The sequence below is a fragment of the Hippoglossus stenolepis genome, chromosome 1, assembly GCF_022539355.2.
Source record: "Hippoglossus stenolepis isolate QCI-W04-F060 chromosome 1, HSTE1.2, whole genome shotgun sequence".
NCBI lineage: Eukaryota > Metazoa > Chordata > Actinopteri > Pleuronectiformes > Pleuronectidae > Hippoglossus > Hippoglossus stenolepis.
The window spans coordinates 19,017,787-19,042,761 of record NC_061483.1 but is presented as its reverse complement, the minus strand read 5'-3'; the positions used below and the strand labels follow the sequence as shown (position 1 = coordinate 19,042,761).

Genomic DNA, 24,975 nt, shown 5'->3' with positions numbered 1-24,975 from the left:
TAAACAGTAGAATTGAATTCAAGGTGGCGGTATTTAGTGGTATCCTGGTCAGACCCCACAGATATGAAGATCTGTACATGGGTTGGGGGTCCCCTTTATGTGACTATGACACAGGAGCAGAGCATTTCCTCTTGTATGAGGGAAATCAGATGTGGGAGCGAGAGATAAAGATAAAACAGGGAGTCCGAGAGAGAGGAGGCAACGGCAGGGTAAGAGAACATACAGTCAGAGAGCGGGACTGACGGAGGCGAGGAGAGGGCAGTGCTTCACCAGGCTCCTTTAAGTGGATGAAAAGTGCTCCCTTTTGACTGAAAAGAGAACTGCAGGCTGGAAGTACATGGACTCAGTGACTGCTGTTCACTCTCAGTCGTCTCTGTTCCTCTCATCTTCATCTAATTTACTTGCAGCCAATTAAAATCCATTGCACAGGGCTGGGCCGAGGAGTATTTCATGTATGTCAGATGTAAATATGGAATCTGGCTGTTGACTTGGATCTGTTGAGATTATAACAAAGGTAGAACTGTTTAGTGTGCGCAGATGTTTTAGCATGAAGAGAAATAAAGTTGTCAAATTCCATGCATGAATAAACTACACTCTAAATATATCAGAAAACATTTTCAAAAACTTAAGGATATAATTTTCTACAGTGAAAGGCAACTGCTTGCTTGCTTCCTCACAATTGTTTCAAAGTGAACATCTGTTTCACCCATTATTTGAATGTATTTCACTAATAAATCGAGCATCCAAGAATTTTGTGGAATAGCTTGCTTTAACACTAATGAAGATATTTTATTTAAATATACAAATCAGACACCAGTAATCAGTCTGTCAAAAATATCCATTCCATCTTTAAGTACCTACCACTCTTCTGAGTTGAGGTGTCGACCTCTCATGTCCCCACTTTATCTCTCTCTCTCGCATCATTTCCTGTCATGAAAGTATATGAAAACTCTGAATATGAAGTATTGTTACTTTCCACATACATCGAGGAATAAGATGATGCTCCTTGTGTCTCAATAAAACACTAAAACACACAGAGGCCAATACATTTTCAAGTAACTAAACGATTCAAGACCTAAAACATGTGTTGCAGAGAATTGTGTGTTTTTTATAAACAAAATACTAACATGACTTATCAACAACTATGCAAACAAATGCTGCATCGAGTGATGAAAACCATCTGAGGTTTTCCTACCCCATTTCCCTCACACGTGCAATGCACTACCACATATTATCAAATGTTACTGCCATGCTCGTTAAAGTATGTGTAATTCCATAATGCGCGTGTGTGTGTAATGTGAATCGTGTGTGTTTTACGCTTAATGCCACATGAGTGCATTTCGCACCATAAACCCTGTGATGTGTGTGCATATTAGCCTGGATAAATTACTTAAAGCTTTTCTCATCTGATGACAGAAATTTATAACAAGGGAGACACTTAATCATGATTACCCGATTATCTCACGCTTAAAAAGCTTTAATTTTTGCTTAAAAAGGAAGAAGGGCTCAGTGCCTTTTTTTTTTTCATTTGCTCTTTTTTTTTCATAAATGGACGGCAACAATGTCGATGGTGATGGTTTCCAGAGGAGTGAGACTCTGTGTTATTTTCTCTCTCGCTTGTCCTCTCTCTCTCTCTCTCTCTCTTGCCCCCCTTCTCCCCAATTCCGCAGGGATTTGTGGGGGATAATCCTCTCGGGGATTAGGTCGGGGCAACACGCAGACAAAGAGGGGAAATAAGCCTGTTATGCATTCGCTGCTTCATTTCCCAACCTGTCTTTATTACAACCTATACTGATATGGGCTTATTCGCACACACAAGCACATACAGACATCCACACACACACATGCATGCACACACACACTCTCACACGCATGTGATTGACCACATTAAGAGCTTCCCCAGATGTAGTTGGCGTCAGTGGGGTTTTTGTGTCTTCATTTCCCTGATAGGTGTGTATATCTGTATTGAGCAATAATAAAACCCACACATGATTAAAGCAGAATAGACTCTTAGCTCTTAGCACTGATCTTTTGAGCCCTCTGTATGCATTTTTATTAAGGAAAAGCACATTTGGCACCGTACTGTTTCATTTTTCACTAGGTAGATGCTATGCAATATAATTATTGTGTGTGTGCGTGTGTAGACATTTGTGAGTTCCCATTGTAGTATGGGTGTATATTTGTATGCATGTGTGAAGTGTCCAATCGGTGTGGATGAGTTTGTGTGTGCGCGTGTGCACATACGGTACGACTGTCCTTCTGAGGGCCTTTATCCTTTTAATTATTATGGTTACATTTGGCGTTCTGGTGCTGTTTTCATCATTGGATCACACTAGGACACATCCACTGGCAGGTCTGGTTCCACAAAGTCAGTTTACATTTGTTTTGTAATCAACCTAGACAGCATCCAAACATAGCAAAGCTCACTCTCTAAAGTCTGGAAACAGTCTGTCAATGTATGAGTGAGCAAATCATCAGAAAATAACATGTAGATATCTGAGAAAACAACACAAGCAAAAGGATGTTATCGCACCATCATGTTTGTCTGTGGCTCACATATCTCGACAACTGTTCATCTTATCGGCTTCACACCTGGCATTTGTATTGTTTAGGGCCCAAGGAAGTGCAGTGTTGAATTTGTTGTGATTTTGACATAAGATATGTTCAATATAATAGTAAACTTTGAATAAACCGACAAACAGCGCGCTGTAGTAAAAGCAGCGGGGACTCATCAACATAAGAGATGTTATTGATCATGAAAATAGCGCATTTACAACAGATTCTCTAGATCAGGGTTTTGCTGTGCATGCAGCAGCAGCTTCAGGGTTCTGTGGACTGAGTCCAGCAGCTAGTCCTTACTTACGTGACTCAATTACTGCAGATCACTTTATAAAGAAAGAAACGATGCAACCTGCATCACTGCAGGCCAAACAAACAGGCCTTTCCTAAGAGATGAGTTTAGAGCGTGCACTGATCTAGTTTCAAGAAGGTAATAAATTAATCTCATTGGTAATGTGTACATGAAGATAATTACATGCAGTACAGAGTTACCTTAATAAACTTAATTTAAAGCAATAAACACTAAAACCTGCTTACAGTCACTTAGGTAAGCTCCTGTCATTAATAGCTCAGCTAAGACATCTGGCTTAATGTGCATTAACAGTTTGGTCTTATCCTTTTATTTTTATTCTGTATCACATGCATGTAATTATTACAAATTTCTTTTGACAGGCATTATAACCAGCTACGGAGTCTGGCTGGATGGAGTTCTCGTTTTAAACTCCAGTTCCTCTCAGAGGCTGTTCGTGGTGGAGGGTCTCTCTCCATGGAGCCGACACTTGCTCAGGCTGCAGGCCTGTACGGCTCAGGGCTGCGGCAAAGGACCAATGGTCAGTGAATTGCTCATTACTGAATCCAGTAATCTATGATTAATTAATAAAATGAACTGCAAGATGCTTTGTCAGGTACAAAAACAGGTAAGCGTGTGTGAGTGCCTGCTCAAAAAACATTTACAAAGTGTATTTGTGTTGTGCATGTGCGTGTGCATATGTGTGTGTTTGTGTGTATGTGTGTGTGTGTGTGTGTCACCGGGCATCATAAAGGTGATCGATTCTCTCGGCTCAATAATGAGGGTTGGTGTGACGACAGTGACATTTGGTAGGAAATGCCACTCCATGCTCAACGCCGTCTCTGACGACAGGCCATATTTTGGGGCATTTTTCCAATACAGACGCCATATTTAGTCCAACGCCGCAGGATCGGCTGACGCAGCAGAATAGGATGAGAGAGAGGTGTGGAGGTGGATGGGGGGGGGGAGAGCAGGATGAAGAGGGAGAGATGGCAGGATGGGTGGGGAAAAGAAGAAAGGAGTCAGAGAGGGAGGGAGTTTAGGGATAAAAGTGAAAGGATGAGGACGGAGTAAATGGTCAGAGCAAAGCGGAGAGATGAGGTGGAAAGTGGGGATGTGAAGGGCAGCGGAGGAGAATATAACAGGAGGAAATGAGACCGAAGAAGAGATGGTGGAAAGAGAGAAAGAGAGCAATTAGGGGATTGAGGGAAAAGATGAGAGGAATGTGGCAGAAGGGAGAGAGAGAGAGAGAGAGAGAGAGAATAAAAGGATAAATGAGTAAAGAAAAGCAGATGCAAATATAATGCTGGACAAATGTGTAGTGTTTTCATTTCAAATCGGTTGAAATAATATACTTTCACAACACAAGTAATTCACTCAGTGATGCATTGACCCCATCAAGTGGAGGATTTTATTATGTTTTATCATTTCACTTGGATGGATGAGTGTGAAAAGAGAGAGTAAAATACTGATTATAGTTTGGATGTGAACGTGCTCCACGTCTGTTCCTCTGTGGATCCACTATCTATCTTGTGTGGCCTTTCTTGTGTTCTCTAAATCAGGTGGAGGTTCGTACGTTAGAGATCGCCCCAGAAGGCCCAATACTGCTGGAACTGACCAATCAGAGCTCCCGATCAATCAGAGCCCGCTGGACAGCCCCTCCTCGACCCAATGGGAACCTCAGCTACACACTTTACTACAAAAGCATAGGTACCACACACACAGACACCACATAAACATCAAAACTGAACGGAAAAGTAACCTTTGAAAACCTGGACCTGAATGTATGAAGTTTGTGCAACACTTAACGGACACCAACTAAAAGACTTTAAAACAATTTCAACAGCTGTATCTCTGTACTCAACACACACCCTATACTGACGTTGTGGATAATTTACAATTTATCTTTCCTGTTTAGAAATTAGATCTATAGGCATATAGTGCTAAAAACATGCATTTGTATTTCAGCATCAGTGCATGAGAGAAATGGTTGTATGTTTGTAGAAGTAATATTTTGTGGTATTCATAGTGGGTTTTAAAATTTAGATCACAATCAACATGCCCCACCACAACCTGGTATGTGGACAAAACAGTAGATGTACAGTCCATTATTATACAACTCCCATTACAACCTCAGTTACTAACACAAAGTACAAGTTTCCTTTTTCTGATTCTTTCAACAAAAACTAAACAATTATAAGCTTGATAGAAGAATTATTGGCCGAGGTGTTGTAGTGGATTACATCAGATTGTTCAGGTTGAAATGACCAGTGAGTATAATACAGTTTTCAATGTTGCTTTCCCTCTGAGTGAAATTAATATCATCACCAGTTCCAAGACTGTCAAGTGGACTTTCTGATGAAAAAGTTTCTCAGAACACACATGTGCACACACTTCATCGACTGAGGCCTGAAGATGCAAAGTCAGGCAGGAAACGGGGCAGTGAATGAAGGTGTAATCAAAAACAAAAGAATCTCTACATCAAAAATCACAGTGTGATGTAGAGAAAAAGGTTTTTTGATATTCACAGTGACTTGATAGAGAAGACGTATAGAAGTGTAGAACAAAAGAAGATGGGAGGAAGAACAGAGACAAATAGCAGCAAAACAAAAGTAGGGAAAGCACAGATGAGACGCTCATATTTACATGGATGTATTAGAAAGAGTTTCAGGCAGAAACAACATGAGACACGAAGAACTACAAAACAGATGAGGAGAGGTGGACATGGAAGAAGAAAAGGTGGAAGAAGAAAATTGAACAGGATGAGAAACGGGAGAACACACTCATCCTTTAACTGCTGCATATTCACAAGTCTGTCTATCTCTCACACTCTGTCACACACACACACACACACACACACACAGTCAGAGACTTTGATCTGCACCTCACAGAGGAAAAGAGATTAAAATGAGTGGAGAGAAGAGGTGTGGAAGAAAGAGAGAGGTGGTGTCTCGCTCTAGTTACCCATAACCCCTTGTTTCTTTGATACACACTGCCTTCATCAATTCACACAGAACTGATGTTTGTGTGCGTGTGTGTGTGCGTGTGTGTGTCCATCTAAATATTCTGGATCGGCTTACATAGTGTAATTTTCTGATCCTTTTTCTTTGACTATCCTTGCATAACCTCAACATGGAGGCCTCTCTTCTTTGATCACTCTCAGTTAATCTCAGTCTTCCTCTCTCTTGAAGTCTCACTCATTCCTCCTGCTTTCCCCCTCTCCTGCTCTATGTATCTTTTATGAATCGCTTTTCTGCCATCGCTGTGATGACTCTTATAAATAAATGTGCCATCAGAATTATCACTGTTTTTCCTTCTCACTAGATTTATAAAGCTTTCCTTGCCCGTGTTTGTGTGACTCTCTCCGTCTCTTAGATGGTGACGGTACGTTGGATGGAAGTACAGCAGTCGGCAGCTGGCTGTCTGTGACTGACCTACAGCCTTACACCAACTACAGCTTCTGGATCAGAGGGTGTAACGCCCAGGGTTGTGTTGAGAGTCTAACCCTCAGTGTTTCTACACCTCCAGCAGGTACGCACACCCAGAACATACACAGACACAGTAAAGGTTTTCCTCCAATTAGCAGGGTTCATGTTTCAAGAGTATGTACATAGCTATCATAGAAATCAATGTTACAGGTTCTAGCCCTATTTGTTACTATACAGTGACTGGAAAAAATCAGACCCCTCTTTGAAACCACTTGTGAGTCTGCTAGATCTGGATTTTCCTTTTGGATCCTCACTACATTGCGCACACTCAGTTATCAGTCCCATGAAGTGCCTGATTTATTTTTTCATCAAGATACGTGAATTGGTGAAAATGTCAATAAACACAAAATAATGGCAATCTTAAAGAAAGAGTTAAAAACATTCCTGCAGCCGCCCCTTCGACCAGGTGTCGAAATGTTGAAGCGGATCAGAGCAGATAATCATAACCAGGCAGTAAAAACACACATTTGGCCACTAAAGCTAATGTTAACAAAAGTGTTAAAACACACACATGCACACACACCTCACCACACCCATGTCTTAGTAGAAGAACAACAAAAGAACAGACTTTGGAAAGTTCTGCTGTTCAAGTTCAAAACAAAGGCATGAGAAAGTATAAATTTTAAATACCAGACGTTTCCTCTCTTTCTATCTCTCTTTCTACCTCTGTGCCTCTGGCATCTCTTTAGACTTCTTTAAGGCAAACTGTCTTGATGCGTCCTTGTTCTGTGAAAGAACAGAGAGAAGATGGGCGAGCAAGAGACAGAGGAGCAGAGGAGGAGGAGAGCAGAGAGAGAGAAGTGAACATAAAAGTGCATAGTTTAAAACGATTAGTGACACCTCTGATATTGTACCTGCTAACACAGCGTGAGGGAGACACAGGCTCACCAACAGTGTGTGTCTGAGATGCATGAGTTTTATGTGTGTGTGCTTGCGTGTAAGTGTGTGTGTGTGTGTGTGTGTGCGCGTGTGCGTGTGTGTGTCAGAGAGGCAGAAATCAATGTGTGTTGCAAGAATTTCTCACACACAGACATTTGATACTTTCTCTCTGAAACACACACGCTCAGGGAATGACCTACTGATCTACAGTAAAGTCTCTTTTATTGAAAAGTAGAAACTAGGGAGTCTATCAAAAAGATTTATTAATTAAAATCAAAATGGGATTTATCCTAGTGGCCAAATAATATATCAAATCTGTTTTAGTTTTTAATATGTGCTTTTATGTCTCCGCGCAGACGACAGTCAGTGGCCGGAGATGTTTTTCAGGTTGTCTGTCCGTCCTGTTCTTAGCAACATATCTCAAGAACACCTTGAGGGAATTTCTTCAAACATGGTTTTTGGCCTCTCGAACACGATATCCCAAGTCTGCCTTTGTCACTTGGACTCGTATATTAACTGATGAGATTTCAGAGGGCAAAGGTCACTGTGATCTCATGAGTCTGGAAAAAATAATATCTTAACTGAACCTTCGCTGGTTGGCAAAGGCATACACTAGTAGGGGAGTAATTCTTGTTGCAATGTATCATCATCATCATCAATTTTGTGTAGGAGTGTAAAAAATGAGTATGAATATGATTTAGATGAAAAATTTACACTTGAATTAAAGTGAGAGCTGGAATTCAAAGATCATCAAGGCACGTTCTCTCTCTTTATTCCTGTTTCTCTCTTTCTGCAATCCACTTTTCTTTTTACGCTCCACTCTAAGTAGAGCCATTCCTAGATAAAGGACAAGTCTTTATTATGCAATTGCAAAACAATATAAAATTGACATACATTCTGTAATATGTATTTATCCATTGTTGTATTTTTCTTTCAAACTTTCATCTCTTCACCACCTTCATCATCTGTTCCTTCCTCCCATCTCCTCTCTCTCTCTCTCCTCACAGCCCCAGATGGGTTGTTACCTCCGAGGTTGACACATGCAGCTACAGCCAGTCTGAACGTATCCTGGTCCCCTCCTGCCCACCCCAACGCACCTGGCCCGCTGCACTACAGCCTGCAAATGAGGACATCCCCACAGAGGCCTGTGATAAGGTGAGAGCGAGACCATTGAATGCGACACACACACACACACACACACACACACACACACACACTAAACAAGTGGACAAGTTAGCATAAAGGTCCCCACAGTTGCCTGAGACAGAGACACGTGACGAGCAATAAGACAATGACAGACATGCACAACACTCTCAGATACCTATCATGTATATTTTCAACTATAAATGTGAACATACACATATGCATCCACATGTGGATACAAAGGGCCACATTATACAGCACAGCTGAACATGTCACATCAATATGACAGACCATCAGGAAAACAGGGAGTGAATGAGCCGGAGAGATGGAGTAAGAGTCAAAAAGACAAAAAAAAATCTGAGACGGGGCCGAGGGAGATGGAAAAAATGTGATAGAATAAAAAGAGAGAGAGGGTGTGCATCTGATATGTATTCATTACATGCTTCCTGACAACAAATTGCAATTTAATCCAAGAAGAGGAGGTTCTCATTCTGTGGTAATAAATAAATGACTAGCTACATGTATTATATATCAGACAGCCATGCCCTCCTCCTCCTCTGCTATGGAAATCTCATTGTTCCCTGATTTATTCATTCATTCATCCCTTCTATCTATCCGATGCTAAATGGTCAACGGTCCCTCATTTATGACAATATTCTTTTACCTTGTCCTGGATTCCTTTGTATGATTATACGATATGGGATCAGGTGCGACATGAGGTTACGATAAAAAGATATGAAAATATTGTCAAGATATTCACTGTTTAGTGATCCTATGAAATGTTTCTTATGACACTTTCATAACCTCGATAAGAAAAAATACGACGAATTTAGAAAGAACTTTACTATTATTACTACTATTAGGAGTAATATGAAAGAACCACGTTCTAACAACTGTTCTCTAGAGGTAACCTTTTATCACTGAACACTTAAATACTTGTGGTTGTTCAGATCTTTGTCATCTTCATTTTCTCTTTTTTCACATCTGACCAAAATTCCCACACTATTCATCCTGGAATGATCACTGCATAAACGCTAAACAGCTATTTTTGTTATAAAGGTGTAAAGACTCTCTTTGGAGTTTCCTTTTAATACAAAACTTCACCCACATGTATATAGAATAGCCATATGTACTGTACTGTAGAACAGGATACCATTGACTGTAAAGATGGACAAAATGACGACTACCCAAAAGTCAAAGCAATCTGGATTTCTCCCCTCGGTGGCTGCAGTATAGGCCATACAATTTACATTTAAAAATCAGAGATGGTCTTTGTCATTTTAGGTAGTTTTTATCACTCTGATGTCCAAGTGTTCATTTTTGTCATTCGGTTTAAATTAGTTATTTGATGCAATAAAAACAGGGTAAAACGTCATGATTGACAGTTGAGACTGACTCTCGATTGGTCAAGAGCTGCATCAGTGGTACCTTGATACTGCAGCTGCGGTACCACGATCACTACTGTGCAAACTCTTGGGCCAAATTTCGGCAAAAGTGCAAGATGACGACACCTGTATCCAAGATACTTTAACTTAATTTTTGTAAAACGGGAGGAGGTGGAGATGTGTCATCCATCTATATATAGGCTACAGTCTGTGGTATATACTTATATATGACCACCACATGCTCAGAAACAATGCATAAGGAGTTCTCTAGCTTTACAGATAGTCACTAGATTGCCATTTGTAAAATAAATCATATTTTTTGTCCCTTTCTGAACACCTGTTTGATTCCTGCACAACACATTTTTAACCAGATCCAAATGTGTGCTAGTAATTTCATTCATGTTTTGTGTCCATCTGCTCTTAGGCTTGTGGAAAACGCAACAGACACCTATTCCTATCATGTAAAGGGCCTGTTGCCGTTCACACAGTACCTGTTCCGAGTGGTGGTTTCACACACACACGGCCAGACAGCCGGCCCCTGGGCAACCCTACACACCGCAGAGGACAGTAAGTACACATACAGCACTCACACACACACACAGGTAAAATGCACATGTAAAAACTGAACGTAATTATTACTCACAGATACATGTGTTTACACCGCAGCTCCGGACGATGCAAAAACAGACTCACCAAGGAAAAAAGACATTAATTATTCTATTGATCATGAACAAACTTGTTATTGTGTTGTCAGTGCTGCTGTTTCTGCAGACGACCTGTTGGCGGTGGGTGTTTTCATATTGAGTTGTGCTGCCCGGGCGCTCATGTCAGCAGTCCAGCCGAGTTTTGCAAGTGACTGGCTGGCAGGTGTCTGGCAGCAGCTGGTTGCTAGTTGGCCTCTGCCATCAGTTGGCTGTCAGTGCTGCTGAGTCAAAGTTAAACTCAAGGAGTCTGACAAATCTGCTGATGGTACGTGATGATCTAAACAATAGACTCAAACATTAAACATATGGCCTGTGGTGGGGAAAACAGAGCCTCTGTCCAAAACTCTTCAATTCCTGAAAGTCACCACGGTTTTATTTTATACGTATTAATTTCTTGATGCTTGTGGAGGTGATCAATGTGACCAAGACAATAAGGAAGAGAGGCAGCGACAGAAGATATTAAAAACGAGGACGGCTGGTGGAAACATGGGCACAAGCAACATCGGGTGAAATGGTGACAGAGATTAGCATACTGTAAGGTGTGTGTGTCTGTGTGTGAGTGACCTAGCCAGTGTCATTGTGGGCTAATTGCTGTAATAGAATCATATTAGCCACTAGAACAGCCTCCTCAGTGCAAAGTTATAAATTAATTAGCACCACGCTATTATCACATACATTATCATTAAGCAGCTGAGATTTGCATACACTGGATACATCCGCATGTACACACACAGAGATGTGTACGTACACATGTATGCGCGGCGTACGTATAAATACACATTCACATGAGCACAAGTGCGGGTACACACACACACACACACACACACACATCTGCATTTAGGATGCATTAAATTATGGCCCTGTGCTTTTCTCTTTGCTATGCAGAATTGAATTCCCTCTAGCAAATGAGCACGCGCACACACACTTGAAAGACACACACACACTCTTTTAAACAGACTGAGCTTTTTCTTTCACACATATCGCCCTGTACGCAACAAGTAAAGATAATGTCAGTGTCTCTTTCTCTCTCTCGCTCTCTATCTCTCTCTCTCTGTGTGTGTGTGTGTGTATGTGTGGACTGTAATAGATGTGTCCATTCGATCAAAGTCTGCCCCATCGTTCAAACCACCATAGCTCTCTTTCCCCTCCAACTCTCTCTGACTCACACACACAGTGAGAACATGTGTCATGCACACACACCACCTTGTCCTCCTTATCAATCACACACCTCCTTATGCTCACAAACACAGTAATGAAGCTTCATGCAGACAAGCTCCCACCCATAAGCACAGGCTGACAATGTAAGAAGAAAAAAGAAACACACCGAAACAAGACCCAGCATCATTTGACTAATGCTTTATTAAATCCTAAAAGGACAAGAAGCTAGGATGATACTTAACATGCACCCTACTGACACAGAGGTCATTCAGGCATAGATAGAATAAATATAATATTGTTCATGTGCTGTTCACAGTTCATGTTCATAAGGATTTCAAATAATCACAAATAATTTAATATCTAATTTCACCGTTGAAGTGTAACATCCAATCATGGACATAGATGATTGTTTAAACATGAAAATGTCCAATCATTTTGAAGTATGCATTAAAAAAAATCTTTTACCATATTAATAGAATACATGATAGCTATGGGATCTTGCACTAAGAAGGGATTTAAACCCATGATGGGAGGAAGCCTAATGTAGCCCGATCGGATTGTCCCAACACGGATGTGTAATTTGTCAGCATAAACCCGTCCTCTTGTCATTTTGGCAGTGACGGGAAAAGGCTGCATTTTCCCCCTAATCTCTTTTTCTGCACTCTACAAAAAATGATAACCAACGCAAGCCCTTTACTCAATATCATTATCGGGTATAATGATACGCTGATAGTTGTGATATAATAGTTGTTACATTAGTTTAGGAAACATTCATATGTAAAAACTATCATCAACATATGTGCACAAAATCTGAAATTGGCACAAAAAAACCTAAACAATCATATTTATTAACTCACTCATACATTCTTATATATGCTAAAGTGACATGTACAGTAGATCTCGATGTACATGCTCACTTTTTATAGTGTTGTGGTCCTTTGGATTTTACTGCAGGATTTGTTCTCTTTCATTACTTTACACCACTTCTTCTGTCTTTTGATTTTTCTCATACCTCTCTCCTTCTTTCTCTTCTCTTCTTCATTCCTGTATTTTTTTTAATTTGAACACAGAATGGCTTTCACCCCTTCTATTGGACAGATAAGGCTTGTGAGTATTTTGAGTAAGAAGGGAGAGAAAAGAAGACAAGAAATGGTGAGAATGGCAAGGAAAGAAAAATGTAGAGAACAAAAAAGGTAAAATGAGGAATTGAGGGGGAAAAAAGGAAGAGAAGAAATGAGAGGGCTAATGACAGAACAGAGAAAAAGAGACCCGCTCTTCCTCCTTTCCTTTTTATCATTCCATTAAAGTTTTATATCCATCTTTTTAATGTAATTTGGTGCCTATGAATTCCTGCCGCTGAAGAACAGACAGACAGCTCCTGTGAACATAAACTCTAGTCGTGTTGGACAGCTCCCTTTCCTCTGTCTACTCCCATGTTCACACCAGCTAAGTGATCTAAGGGAGTGTGTGTGTGTGTGTGTGTGTGTGTGTGTGTGTGTGTGTGTGTGTGTGTGTGTGTGTGTGTGTGTGTGTGTGTGTGTGTGTGTGTGTGTGTGTGTGTGTGTGTGTGTGTGTGTGTGTGTGTGTGCTGTGAGGAAAGTGCACGTATGTGTGTTTTAGAGTGTTATACAGAGTATGAAGGAATACAGCACTGTTTTGACAAAATGATCTGAGCAGAGCTGTGTGTGTGTGTGTGAGAGAGAGAGAGCATTGAAAAATGATGTTTAACTAAATTGAAATTAAAGCAGAGTGTGAGAGAGAAGAAGGAAAAGGAAAGAAAGCAGAAAATGGGACCGAAATGAGGTTGGAAGTAATGACAGAACACAAAGAATTCATGTTATTTAATGAATGAGTGACTGCATTAATAAAATAATACTTCACCTTATTCCCCAGTATTCTGTTCACTGAGCTCTCCCAGGGAAGCGATGAAGTAAAGTGAGCATAATCCCATTGTTATTTTGCATATCAAGAGATAACTTGAATATATTATCTACATTGATTTATACTCTTTACCTGAACATGTATTTACACATTGTCTTTAGATTTTTTTTTTGTTAAATATAGTGGATAATATGGCTTTTGTTATGTTTTTTATATTTCTTCCTTGGATAAAAGTCATAATTTCCCACAGATTTAGATAATTTGACACACCCACAAATTTCCACATTATATTTTAAAAGCCGTTTTTTGCTTTGAAACTATTTTTGCTCTCTGTAATGTGTGGTGCATCAGAAGGTTACCTAGAATTGAATAAACCACTCCAAATAGTCAGTGTCTGAGAAGGATATTGAAACATTTTGAATGATTGACATTTCAAAGGGTATCGTGATGGTCATAGTTACTTAAAGGCTAATGCACATCTCACATACTCATGATGTTATGGATACAAATCAAGTTCATGACCTTGGCCATATATCATCCTCTTTCTCGATGCTTCTCTGGTGTCTTCTGTCGCCGCAATGACATTAAGTCATCCGTAGAAAAAGTAAAGATACCAAATGCAATGTAAATTCTCACCGTATTGCTTGTCACGTTTTGACACCGTGTCATAAGCATCTTGATAATAGTAAAGCTCAGCGTTTGTCCTCATTATGACTCTTAGGAGCCTCCGCTCACCTTCAAAAGCACCGTCACCCACACACACACACACACACACACACACTTGCACACACAAGTCCCTGTGCAAGTCTAAAAAATAATACCCTTCCTCTTCTCTTCACATGGCTACACACAGATTTACACACTTAAATATACACAGATGGACCCTGATCTACACGCACATACACACAAATATGCACAGGACGCTGTCTAACATGTATACACCCACAAGTACACATGCATATGCACAAACACACACTCCTTCCTTCCTCCCCCTTTCCCAGCCCTTGTCAGTTGATTGTGTTATTACTATGCTAACCAAATCCTTATAAATGTGATTTAAAGCTTGGCGGCCTTGCACTCCTGTTTGAGCCTTCTGCTACTGTGTTTTACTGGCGCGAGGAGGAGTGAGGGTGGGAGGTGTGGGGGGACGGATGAAGGGAGAGCGGGGGGGAAAAAGAGGGCACGGCGTCGGGAATAAAGAGGTGGGAGAGGCAAAAGGTAGTGGGAGACATGGGAAAAGATGCACACTTAAAAGAGGGAGGATGAGAGACAGAAAAATAGAAGAGGGATGGATAGATAAGGAGTCAGGAAAGCAGAGAGGAAATAGTTGGTACACGTTCCCTCAACGCTCGTTCCCTCCTGTCCAGAGAGCAGTAAAGCGTCAGTAAAATAAAAAAAAGGAAAAAAGCATCACCTGCATCTTAAATGAAAATTTCAATTGAAAAACTTAACAGCCCTTCAAATTGCAGAATTTTACACGCGCCAGTAAAGCCTAAATAACACTCAACACTTAGAGGGAGAGAGGGGGGATGGGGGAAGGGAGGAGAGGGGGTTATTTTGGTTGGTTGCTTGGGGCTGGATCAAGGTGACTGGGTTGTGTTTGGTAGTGAAATAATTTGCAGTTTAGGACTTTCTCTCTGTCTAGCGTCTCTGCGTGTCTGGTCACCATGTCTTTCTGTTCCAACAACAGAGACGGGACAAAGGAAGACAGGAGAGAATATTGTCAAATAGACAGAAGGATGCAGAATGTCTAATTAGACAAACGTGTAGACCGACACCCCCACCCTCCGCAAAGATAAATGAGCACGCAGCGAGGCGCGGAGTGCGGCCGGCAGACATACACGGAGACAGACAGGGAGACGGGCTCCTTGGTTATTCGTAGGGTTCAGTGGACCTTTGGTGGTAATTGAATCAGTGTGAGTGCTGAGTAGAGCTAGCATAAAAACCTGTTAACCCAAAAGGTCAACTCTCTGCATTGTTTATTTAGCAGGGAGCCCGCAGAGAGAGGGGGAGAAAGGGAGAGAGAGACCGTGACACAATGCACAAAAAAGAGAGAGCGAGAGGAAAGAAAGAGAGGTGGTGGGGAAGAGGGAAGGAAGGGGTCAGAGAAAAGAAGAAGAGAGAAAGGGGAGGAGGAAAATGGACAGAGGGAATGATGGGTTGGTGGTGGCACTATTTTTGATCTGTAAAGTCAGCCAAGCTTTACATCATCATTTTACATTGCAGTTTATTTGTGTGGGAGATGGAAAAGTGTGTGTGTGTGTGTGTGTGTGTGTGTGTGTGTGTGTGTGTGTGTGTGTGTGTGTGTGTGTGTGTGTGTGTGTGTGTGTGTGTGTGTGTGTGTGTGTTTACTTCTCTGTCCTATTTTTAATTTGTCCTATACCATTATATCAATTCATCCATATCCTTGTGCACACCTGGTCACTATCATTTTAAGAAACGGGTTGCCCTGCTTTCCTTCTACCAGAAAACACAGGCTATTAAATACAGGGAAGACATGCAGGGCATCACAAAAACAATGTCATGCAAAACATTAGGCTCTTTGGTGTCATAATTACACAAAGACACAAACCTTTAGCACAATAATGACATCCTGGGCCAAATACTGAAGAGCAGTCGTTTTCTCAATTTAACAAGAAACATGCAATTTGAAATATGTGCCGTGCCACACCACTGATTACTGAAGTTATGATTGGATGTCTGTTTAAAAAGAACCTCTGGCATAATATGAAAGCATCTGTAGCATGTTGAATTTCATCAATCTTGAATCCCATTGGCTATCGTCTGATGACAAATTAGCCTCTGGGGGCAACGGCCAATATTTTGGGGCTTCCTGTATAGACAGTGGATATCTGGGCCAAGACTTTGTCTTCTCGTGGCTGTACAATGTTTACAGTCTGACTAGTTTCTCTTATCACATGAGTCATGAGTTTTGGCTAATCTCTATTAACAGCTATCTATTCGGTCAATGTGTTCCTCCACTTCTGATCTCAATACAAAGTGTTTATCTGCAGGCAACCACAGCCTGCTCAAACTCCATTGGTCAAACTAACAGAAACTAGATCTTGTCCCTCGCATACAGATTCTGCATATTCACATGGACAATATGTTTATGGAGATTACAGTATAATATTCAGCAATATTGTATCACATTAACTCACATTGTGTTGATTAAAATCATGATAAATCACTGCATCACAATAGGGTTGAATCATATCATATCACTGAAGTAGTCGCTTCACATGTATCTTCAATGTTTCGGTTCGTGGGCAGTGTGTCAAGATATCACATCGGCCTCAGTGATGGAGATTCTCATCCCTACTAGTAAACTGTTGTCTCATGTGCATGCTCACTGACACATATACATACTTACACACTTTATATCTCATAGAGTCATGCACGCGTACTCTCTCTTCCTGTCTCTTCTTGCACACACACACACACGCGCCGCCATCTGGGAAAGCCGTTAGCGGTTAGCGGTAGCACTTAGCGACGCAGCACGCTCCCTCAGTCCGCTCAGTCACCTTGATCTGCTTGCCCTTCACACAGCACCATTACTGCTATACTGCATCACCGTTGGTGTGGGTATGTGAGTGTGCGTTGGAAGAAGTGTGTGTCTATGTATACGGACATGCATCTGTGTGTGTGTCCATTACAGAGCAGTACAGTGGGATGTAAATGGGAGGGGAGGCAGGGGGGGGGATTACCTTCAAATGAGCTACCGTGTAGTGAAATATCCCTCTGACTATTCCTGTGCAGGTTCCTATCTGTGCATGAACATGTGCAAGTCACGTGACATAGGTGTGCTTGTGGCCTTCTGATGTTCATCTCTGTCTGCCTGCATACTTCTCTTACTAGTGAGGATCATTTTGTGTTCTGGGCAATTAAAATTGTAACAAACATGAAAACACAGTGTTTTAATATTATTAGAAAAAAGTTGTGAATTTGTGAGAATGAAGGCTACGTGTCATTTTATAGGGGAAGTATCAGAAGATCAGCCAATCGCATGTGTTAAAATGAGGAATGTTGAGAATCTTGTTAGGTTATACTTTAGTATAGGTCTCACAAGAAACAATTACATTTTAATTGGTAACCAAGATTTTGGATCCAGAAGGAGCAGAACTCTGGCGAGCATGGATTCTCCTCGCTGCTTATTTCCTATTTAACTATTTTTCCCCCTTTATTTTCTTAATATAATGATTTTTTTACTGTGATAATATTAACACCTTATTCTCAATTATGACTTAAGCATTTTTTACCTGTTTTTTTTTTTTTAAGGTTTAGGATTTTAAACAAAACTTTATTATCAAAAGTACAGTTTATCTTTTAGATCTTTTTAATTACTAAAATCCATGGTCACATAAATGTGTGTGCACATTGGCCAAAGCCAGTGACGTAATGTTCCCAGCAGCCCAGTGTGGCCGCCACGTCACCTCCTGAATTTGCGGCCGAAAAGAGGAGCAGCCTCTCATTCAAACAGTCACAAGTGCTGCATAAATCCATAAATACAATCTTGGGTTGCTCGGGGAGAAATTGAGAAAGAAAGAGCCTTCCCGTGTTAATCCCTTGCATAGGGATGGCAAAATCACTCTTTGTCCTTCTGATGTCATTCTTGATGTTACTTGTCAAATAATTCCTTAGAACAAATCCCCTCACCTCACTTTTTTTATTTCTCATTCTTTTTATAAGCACGCACACACACATAAAGAGTATGTTTATCTTTAGCTTTTTTTATCCTCCTCTCCCCATTTCTTCATCTCTTCATCATCCTCCTCTTCTGCAGGTCCAGGACCAGTCGTCAGCCCAACGGTGTCAGGCTTTCATCCTCGAAGTGTAACAGTTACCTGGGTTCCTCCTTTGCAACCAAATGGCATTATCACCAATTATACCCTCCGTCTTTGGCCCATCTCTGTCTCTTCTTTAGCTTTCAAACCCAGCTCCATCTCCAGAACAACTGTCAACTCCAGCTTGAGTCCGATATCTGGCCTATTGTCCAGCACTGAGGGTGCAGACGTTAACTCAGTTAAAAGCCTCGGGCCAACATCCAGTCTAACCTCCCCTGACTCAAACCACATTTCCACGTCGACCTTTAACTCAGGCATTAATGGCAGCTCAAGCCCAATCCAAGGCACGAAGCCCAAACTTGTCCCTAAACCCTCCTCTAGCCTGACGCCTGTTCCTGCAGGAGATGGCCATATTAAGTCCTCTCATCTAAGCAATACAAGCCAAGCCACTGAATCCAGTACCACCAGTGTGAACCAAAGACCCGGCCCCTTACTGCAAAGCCCAGACTACAATGCCACCAGCTCTACTACTGAAAGTTTTATAACACAAGACCCCTCCCAGAGCTCCAGCTCCAGTTCCTTTAGTGGAGTCTCAGATTTAAGCCCATTCCCTTTGTCAGTCACTATTCCAGGGAACACCACCAGCTTCACTTTCCGCGATCTACTGCCATACCACACCTACAGCCTTCAGGTACTTTTTAGTGAAGTTGTAGATTATTGCTTTATGATGGCCGGTTGCAGTTACTGGTCTTTACTAAGCCTGGTCTTTAGAATGAACGCCAAGCTACAACCAGCCTAGCAGGCGCAAGACCTGTTGGTGCAACAGGCCCCAGAAGTTTTTCTTGATGTTTGAATAATCAGCTACCATTTTGATCACGAATAATAATCATGGTATTCAACTTGTGGAAAGAAAACTGCTATAATTACAATGCTGACATTTGAAACACTTATCGCATTGTGATATTACAAAATAAATCTCTAATATCTAGGTGGAAGCCTGCACCAGTGTGGGTTGTTCAGTGTCTGGGATGTCTCAGCATTTCCGTACCCTCCCAGCTCCCCCTGAAGGAGTTCCTGCACCTCACCTTTACTCTGACACCCCAACCTCTGTTCTCTTGTCCTGGGGTGCACCAGAGCGGAGCAATGGACCACTGGATCGGTGAGAGATGGTCAAATTTATTTCATATACTTTTAACTCATATTTGAAATCAAATGTTTAATTTCCACTGTATCTTGTGTTGGGGTGTTAGGTGGCTGATTGAGCGTAGAGTCACTGGGACTAAACAAATCTCCACTGTGGGCCACCTCCCACCAGAGTCTCCTCCTCTCTCCTTCCTGGACTCTTCATCAGCTCTTAGTCCCTGGACCAGCTACCAGTATCGACTAGTGCTACATAACCAGGCAGGGAACACCACAGGTAAGGCTTTGATAAAGGGATTAAGTGAAATTAAATTCATCTGACCAAGATGTGAGTAATGGAAGTTGTGAAAAAGTTGTTTCACAATAGGATCCTTAACCACAAATGTTTTCATATTTGCAGGACCGTGGGTCAGCATCACTACCAGACCTTCTCGGCCCGCTGGTCTCAGTCCACCGAGGCTGAAGGTCTTGGGACCAGAGTCATTTCAAGTGAGGGCTATTTTTTAGCTACCTTTTTTACAATTTGACTAAAAACACATTGGCTTGGTCTGGTAGAGCTTATACTAGCCAAGCCTGCCACACTGCTAATTGTAAGTTAATTGTAATATCTCATATTGAGTTTATATAATAGAAGATCTCTGTATCCGTGAATGAGTTTAGGCTTTATAAAGTGTTTAAGTTTCTTTAAACAGAGAAAAATACGCAAAAAATACAATGCGACGTCAGTGAGGATCTCTTCAGTCACCCTGGGTTTGACAGAATTGGAGAGTAGAAAAGACAAAGCAATGTCAAACTGATTCTTCTGTCTTTCTCTTTTGGGATTTAATGAGAAAGAAAAACACTCAACTCAAGGTCCCCTTCAGAAAATGGGCGGGGCTGTGACCCTGTCTGAGGCAGCTTCCTTCCTGTCGGCCATTTTGAAGGAGGGGCCAGAGTTAAGTTCTAGCGTTGGCTAATCCCACATCAAGCCCCTGAAACAATATTGTATGCATATCTACACACACACACACACACACACACACACGCATTCACAGGCCTGCACTTATGCTAACTGCAGAAAAATGCTAATGCCTGTCATCATTTAAGAACTGCCCCTGTCATCTCTGCAGCAGCACAGCTTTAGGGGTCATGGGTCCAAGAAGCAAAGTGTTCCTTCCTGGTTGTTGCTAATTGGACAGACAGACAGGCCGCTTCCTGGTTACCAGTTGACCTTGACAACACAGAGAGGATTTTGAGTATCTCCTTCATCCTCAAAATGGTTCATTTTCTCCTCATTGTGGCATAAAACTAATTCCATTATCCAGTTTGTGTTTCATTTTCCATTAGCTTGTTTTGTTCTTTTAAAGAACAAATAGAGGCATGGTATCTCTGACTGACTGGAATAGTTTGTGATGCAGTGAGAGGCGGACAATCAGCACATTGATTGTTGCATAACTGTGATGAAAAAAGAGAGCCATGCAATTAAGCAGAATGACATCACAGATACAAAATAGATTTATTTGGGGAAACAAATACCAGTGCACAGAGGTTGAGTACAAAAAAACTTTTTGCCCTCTAGTGTTACATCCACTAGAGAGCAGTACAGATGATGGAGGACGTTGTGAAAATGTACCTCTTAAGAACAATGTATCAACTTATTAAGTCTCAACTCAAAAAGTTCCATCATTGTTGAGAGGTCTTTCTTGTGTCTCATGGTTGTCATACTTAAACTATTAGATACACTGCCCCCTATGATCTCCTTTGGTACTGCTCCGTTTGAGAAGACGTGCACAAAAACTGACAAAATGAACACAGAGTACGGACAGTAGACTCGTTTCGGTATACATATCTAACATTCAGCAGTAATGAGCCTTGAGTCTTCATCTTTGTTAGTTTCTGATCCTCAGCTAGAAGTGATCAGCTTCTCATTCTGACGTGAGGTATTTCTGCAGAGATAGTTAGGGATTTGCAGGTAGTCAGCTAGTTATGCTGAAGGCCTATTGAAGTGAATTGAACTATTATTGTAATTTGATCTTGTTGAGATCTGTGATATGCACCATACCATTTACCAAAAGTGGGAACAGTTTGGTTTCTCTATAAACTTAAGGTCTTGACCTTATTAGGTTATGCTTTAGCTCTCAATTTTGCCATAGACTTTTGTGTGAAGCACTTTGTGACCTCGTTTAAGTTATAAAGTGCTATACAAATGAAGTTATTATTATTATATTATTATTAATTCAAAAACAAATCAAAGTGATTTATTACTTTGCTTTATCCCAAATCCAGAGAGTTTGTTTGCGGTATGTCGATATAAATTTAGCTTAAAATAAAAGCAATCGCGTTAATGCATGTTCAACCAAATTGTAAAACTGTACTGTCAGCTACAGTGGTTGGCACCTTCTCTGTACCTTGGAGTTTTCTCTCAGTATAATAGCATGGATGCGCAAAGACACCGCACACATTCTCTTTCACTCTTAACTTTATCATCTGTCTCTTTCACTCATATACACATATACAAACACACACACACACACTCGCAGTGTGCTAGCCTTAGCCCCAGTGCACCGTGTCAGTCCTGGGTCTCCGCTGTCCTCACCATCTACAGATTACATCAGGCTATTCAATCTGTAAATGACTTCCACCACAAAGAACACCCAACACGCACTTTGGGAAATGAGCTACCTAACTCAAATTGACCCTGCCCATATGTGTGTGTGTGTGTGTGTGTGTGTGTGTGTGTGTGTGTGTGTGTGTGTGTGTGTGTGTGTGTGTGTGTGTGTGTGTGTGTGTGTGTGTGTGTGTGTGTGTGTGTGTGTGTGTGTGTGTGTGTGTGTGCTTGTGCTTGTGAGTGTATGCATGCGTGTGTTTGTGTGTGTTTGTCCTGTGTCACCTCTCAGTGTCACTTGTTAAATGAATATCAAGGTTGCATGAGGAATAATTATTCGTGATGTTCATTCATAATACTCTCATCAACATTGACCACTTAATCACCTAAATACTTTGTCTCAACAAGCTCTTAACTGATCACTTATTGTACATTACCGTTTGTGTTCATACTGTAAGTGTGTTAAAGCAGACAAAACACACACTAAACACAGATGTGTATCTGTGTATGTGCACATAAAGTTTTGAAATTTGCGTTTACCATGCGTAGGTTTGTGTTTGTGTGTGGATGTAGAAATTAAACCTTTATTTTATACATAGCTCTAATTCAAATATGTAGAGGTGTGTGTGTGTCTGTCTGTGTGTGTGTGAGTCCCAGTTACCTTCATCTTCACTCTGAAATGCTGACAGACTGAACTGTTTCCAAATCAGATGCAGCGCTCAACAACAGCAAGCTTTTGTTTTTGCATGCAGCAATTCCATTACCAGCTGCTTTCATTATTTTACCATGGTGTTTGTGCACATGCACGTGTTTTTGTGGGTGCGTGCGTTTGTGTCCTGTTTTAAAAGGAATATTCTGCTCAAGTCAAAGTCGGGTTATCTTTTTCCACAAAGGAATTGAACACACACACACACACACACACACACACACACACACACACACACACACACACACACACACACACACACACACACACACACACAAACACAAACACACACATAAACACACCTCAGCCAACCAATGGGATGACTTCTCTTGGATAACTCTTCTAAAAGGAATAAGTGAACCAAGCCTAAATTGTATTTGTATTACTCTGATTATTTTTAATGCTGTATTTAAAATAAACAAGCCCAAACTTAAATATAACACACTTGTGTTCCAGATCACATGGTCGCCTCCTCTTATTCCTAATGGAGAAATTCGTGGTTATGAGATCCGCCTACCGGAACCCCGTATATTCCATGACAGCGGCGACACATCTGAGCTCAGCGTCACAGTAACAGACCTTATTCCATACAAAAACTACAGTATTACTGTGTTGGCGTGTTCAGAGGGTGATGGACATGTTGGAGGATGTACAGAGAGCCTGCCTACTCCAGCCACTACACTGGCCACAAGCCCTCAAGGCCTTGCACCGCTGTCAGTTGTGGCAGTCAGTGAGTCGTTCCTCGCCATTTCCTGGCAACCACCACGCAGGCCCAATGGACCCAACATCAGGTAAAATTATATTACACAGAAACCATACCAAGATGTTGTTCGTAATGTATTTCTAACCTAAGATGACACATTCAGATTGCATGAGTATTAGGCCGCTAATTGCCGCTCAATCCTAGTTGGTGGAGGAAGTACTCAACCCTTTTACTTACAAGTACAAATACATAGACAAAAAGTAAAAGTACCACATCAACATTTGCATTTGATTAAAAGTAAGTAAGTACTTGCTTTCTGTAGACCATACAGATATTTGCTGATATATGTGGTGGAGTAAAAGTATGAAAAGTACCTGAAAATAAACCTACTTAAGTACAATAAAGATACATGAAGAATGTACTCAAGTAAATGTACATTGTTAAGTGATGCGGTAGTGTAACACACTGCTAACGATTTTTATTAACTGCATTAAATTGTTGTGAAAAAAATGTTGTACATATAATTTAAGCAGAATTCTCTTTAATTGTAAAACCTGTCAGTAGCTATTGAGGAAAATTGTTTTGCCTTTGCTCATTGGCCAATCTACTGTCAGAGCTTGTGTGCAGACAAAGGAAGAACATAAAGTACACAATGGAAGAGTAGTGATGAAAAGCATTAAGTGGAAATACTTTTATTTTATTTTTTTGTAATGTAAATTGTATGTAGATTAGATTTACATTTCAACTGCACTTATTTCAACCTGATTCAGTCAGGTTTCCTACTGTTGATCAGTGTTTTTCAATTTCAATTGCACAAGGTTGATGGAATATAACCAAGACATGAAAGGTAGGATGATTAGGTAATAGCTCAGTATGAGCAGACACTCATCCAAAATCCGTTACTAATTATGAAGACCCAATATGTATGAAGCTCGGTCTGCGTTAGCAATGCCACTTTACATAATCTGAGCCAACCTTGTGTTTTTATTCATTGGCTATAGCCTACAGTTAAAGACCAGACAGCTCAGACTGTAGTTTACAGCATGTTAATATTAAGAGACACACTGGAGATGTTCAATTGCTGCTGAAAAACGTAGAAAAATAGATAGGAACACGTTAACAAGCTGCTAACATGAATTCCCTGGTAATGAGCTAAGTGCTGTGCATTTTTAATCGCTGTTTTCTCGCTCCCGATGCTCATCCCGGTCCGTTTTGTTCCGTCCTGTTCTACTCTGTCGGCGATTAGGCCTAAAATAAAGGTCCATTTTCCTGGCAGACGATTAAAATGCATGAGCCCGTCTCTCTGTTCTGCTCTGCTCAGCTCTGTGTGTTTGTCTAAGTGGGTTGGTTAAAAGGCAGCATTAAGCCCTTCTCTTCTGATTACAGCAAAAATTAGCATCACTGTGGGGAGAGGAAAACACAAACCCTGCAGAAAAAAAACAACAGAGGGAGGGGTGCAGGGAGGGAGGGATGAGATACAGTGAGCGCAAAAGAATAGAGATGATGAAAAACAGCAGAAGAGGAGGAAATGAGTGATAAGCAGAAGAGTCAGTTGTGTGTCTGTGTGCTCAT

General features: G+C 41.0%; 1 protein-coding gene across 1 annotated transcript in view; it reads left to right on the top strand.

Annotated features, from left to right (window-relative positions):
* ush2a (Usher syndrome 2A (autosomal recessive, mild)) overlaps positions 1 to 24,975 on the top strand; it is a 198,354-nt gene that overhangs the window by 93,792 nt on the left and 79,587 nt on the right. Inside the window, exons 44-53 of the mRNA XM_047341236.1 lie at positions 3,232 to 3,389; positions 4,411 to 4,558; positions 6,224 to 6,379; positions 8,223 to 8,370; positions 10,168 to 10,310; positions 18,270 to 18,961; positions 19,260 to 19,429; positions 19,521 to 19,687; positions 19,811 to 19,899; positions 23,157 to 23,491. Coding sequence (XP_047197192.1) covers positions 3,232 to 3,389; positions 4,411 to 4,558; positions 6,224 to 6,379; positions 8,223 to 8,370; positions 10,168 to 10,310; positions 18,270 to 18,961; positions 19,260 to 19,429; positions 19,521 to 19,687; positions 19,811 to 19,899; positions 23,157 to 23,491 — 2,206 coding nt within the window. The remainder of the gene's footprint in view (positions 1 to 3,231; positions 3,390 to 4,410; positions 4,559 to 6,223; positions 6,380 to 8,222; positions 8,371 to 10,167; positions 10,311 to 18,269; positions 18,962 to 19,259; positions 19,430 to 19,520; positions 19,688 to 19,810; positions 19,900 to 23,156; positions 23,492 to 24,975) is intronic.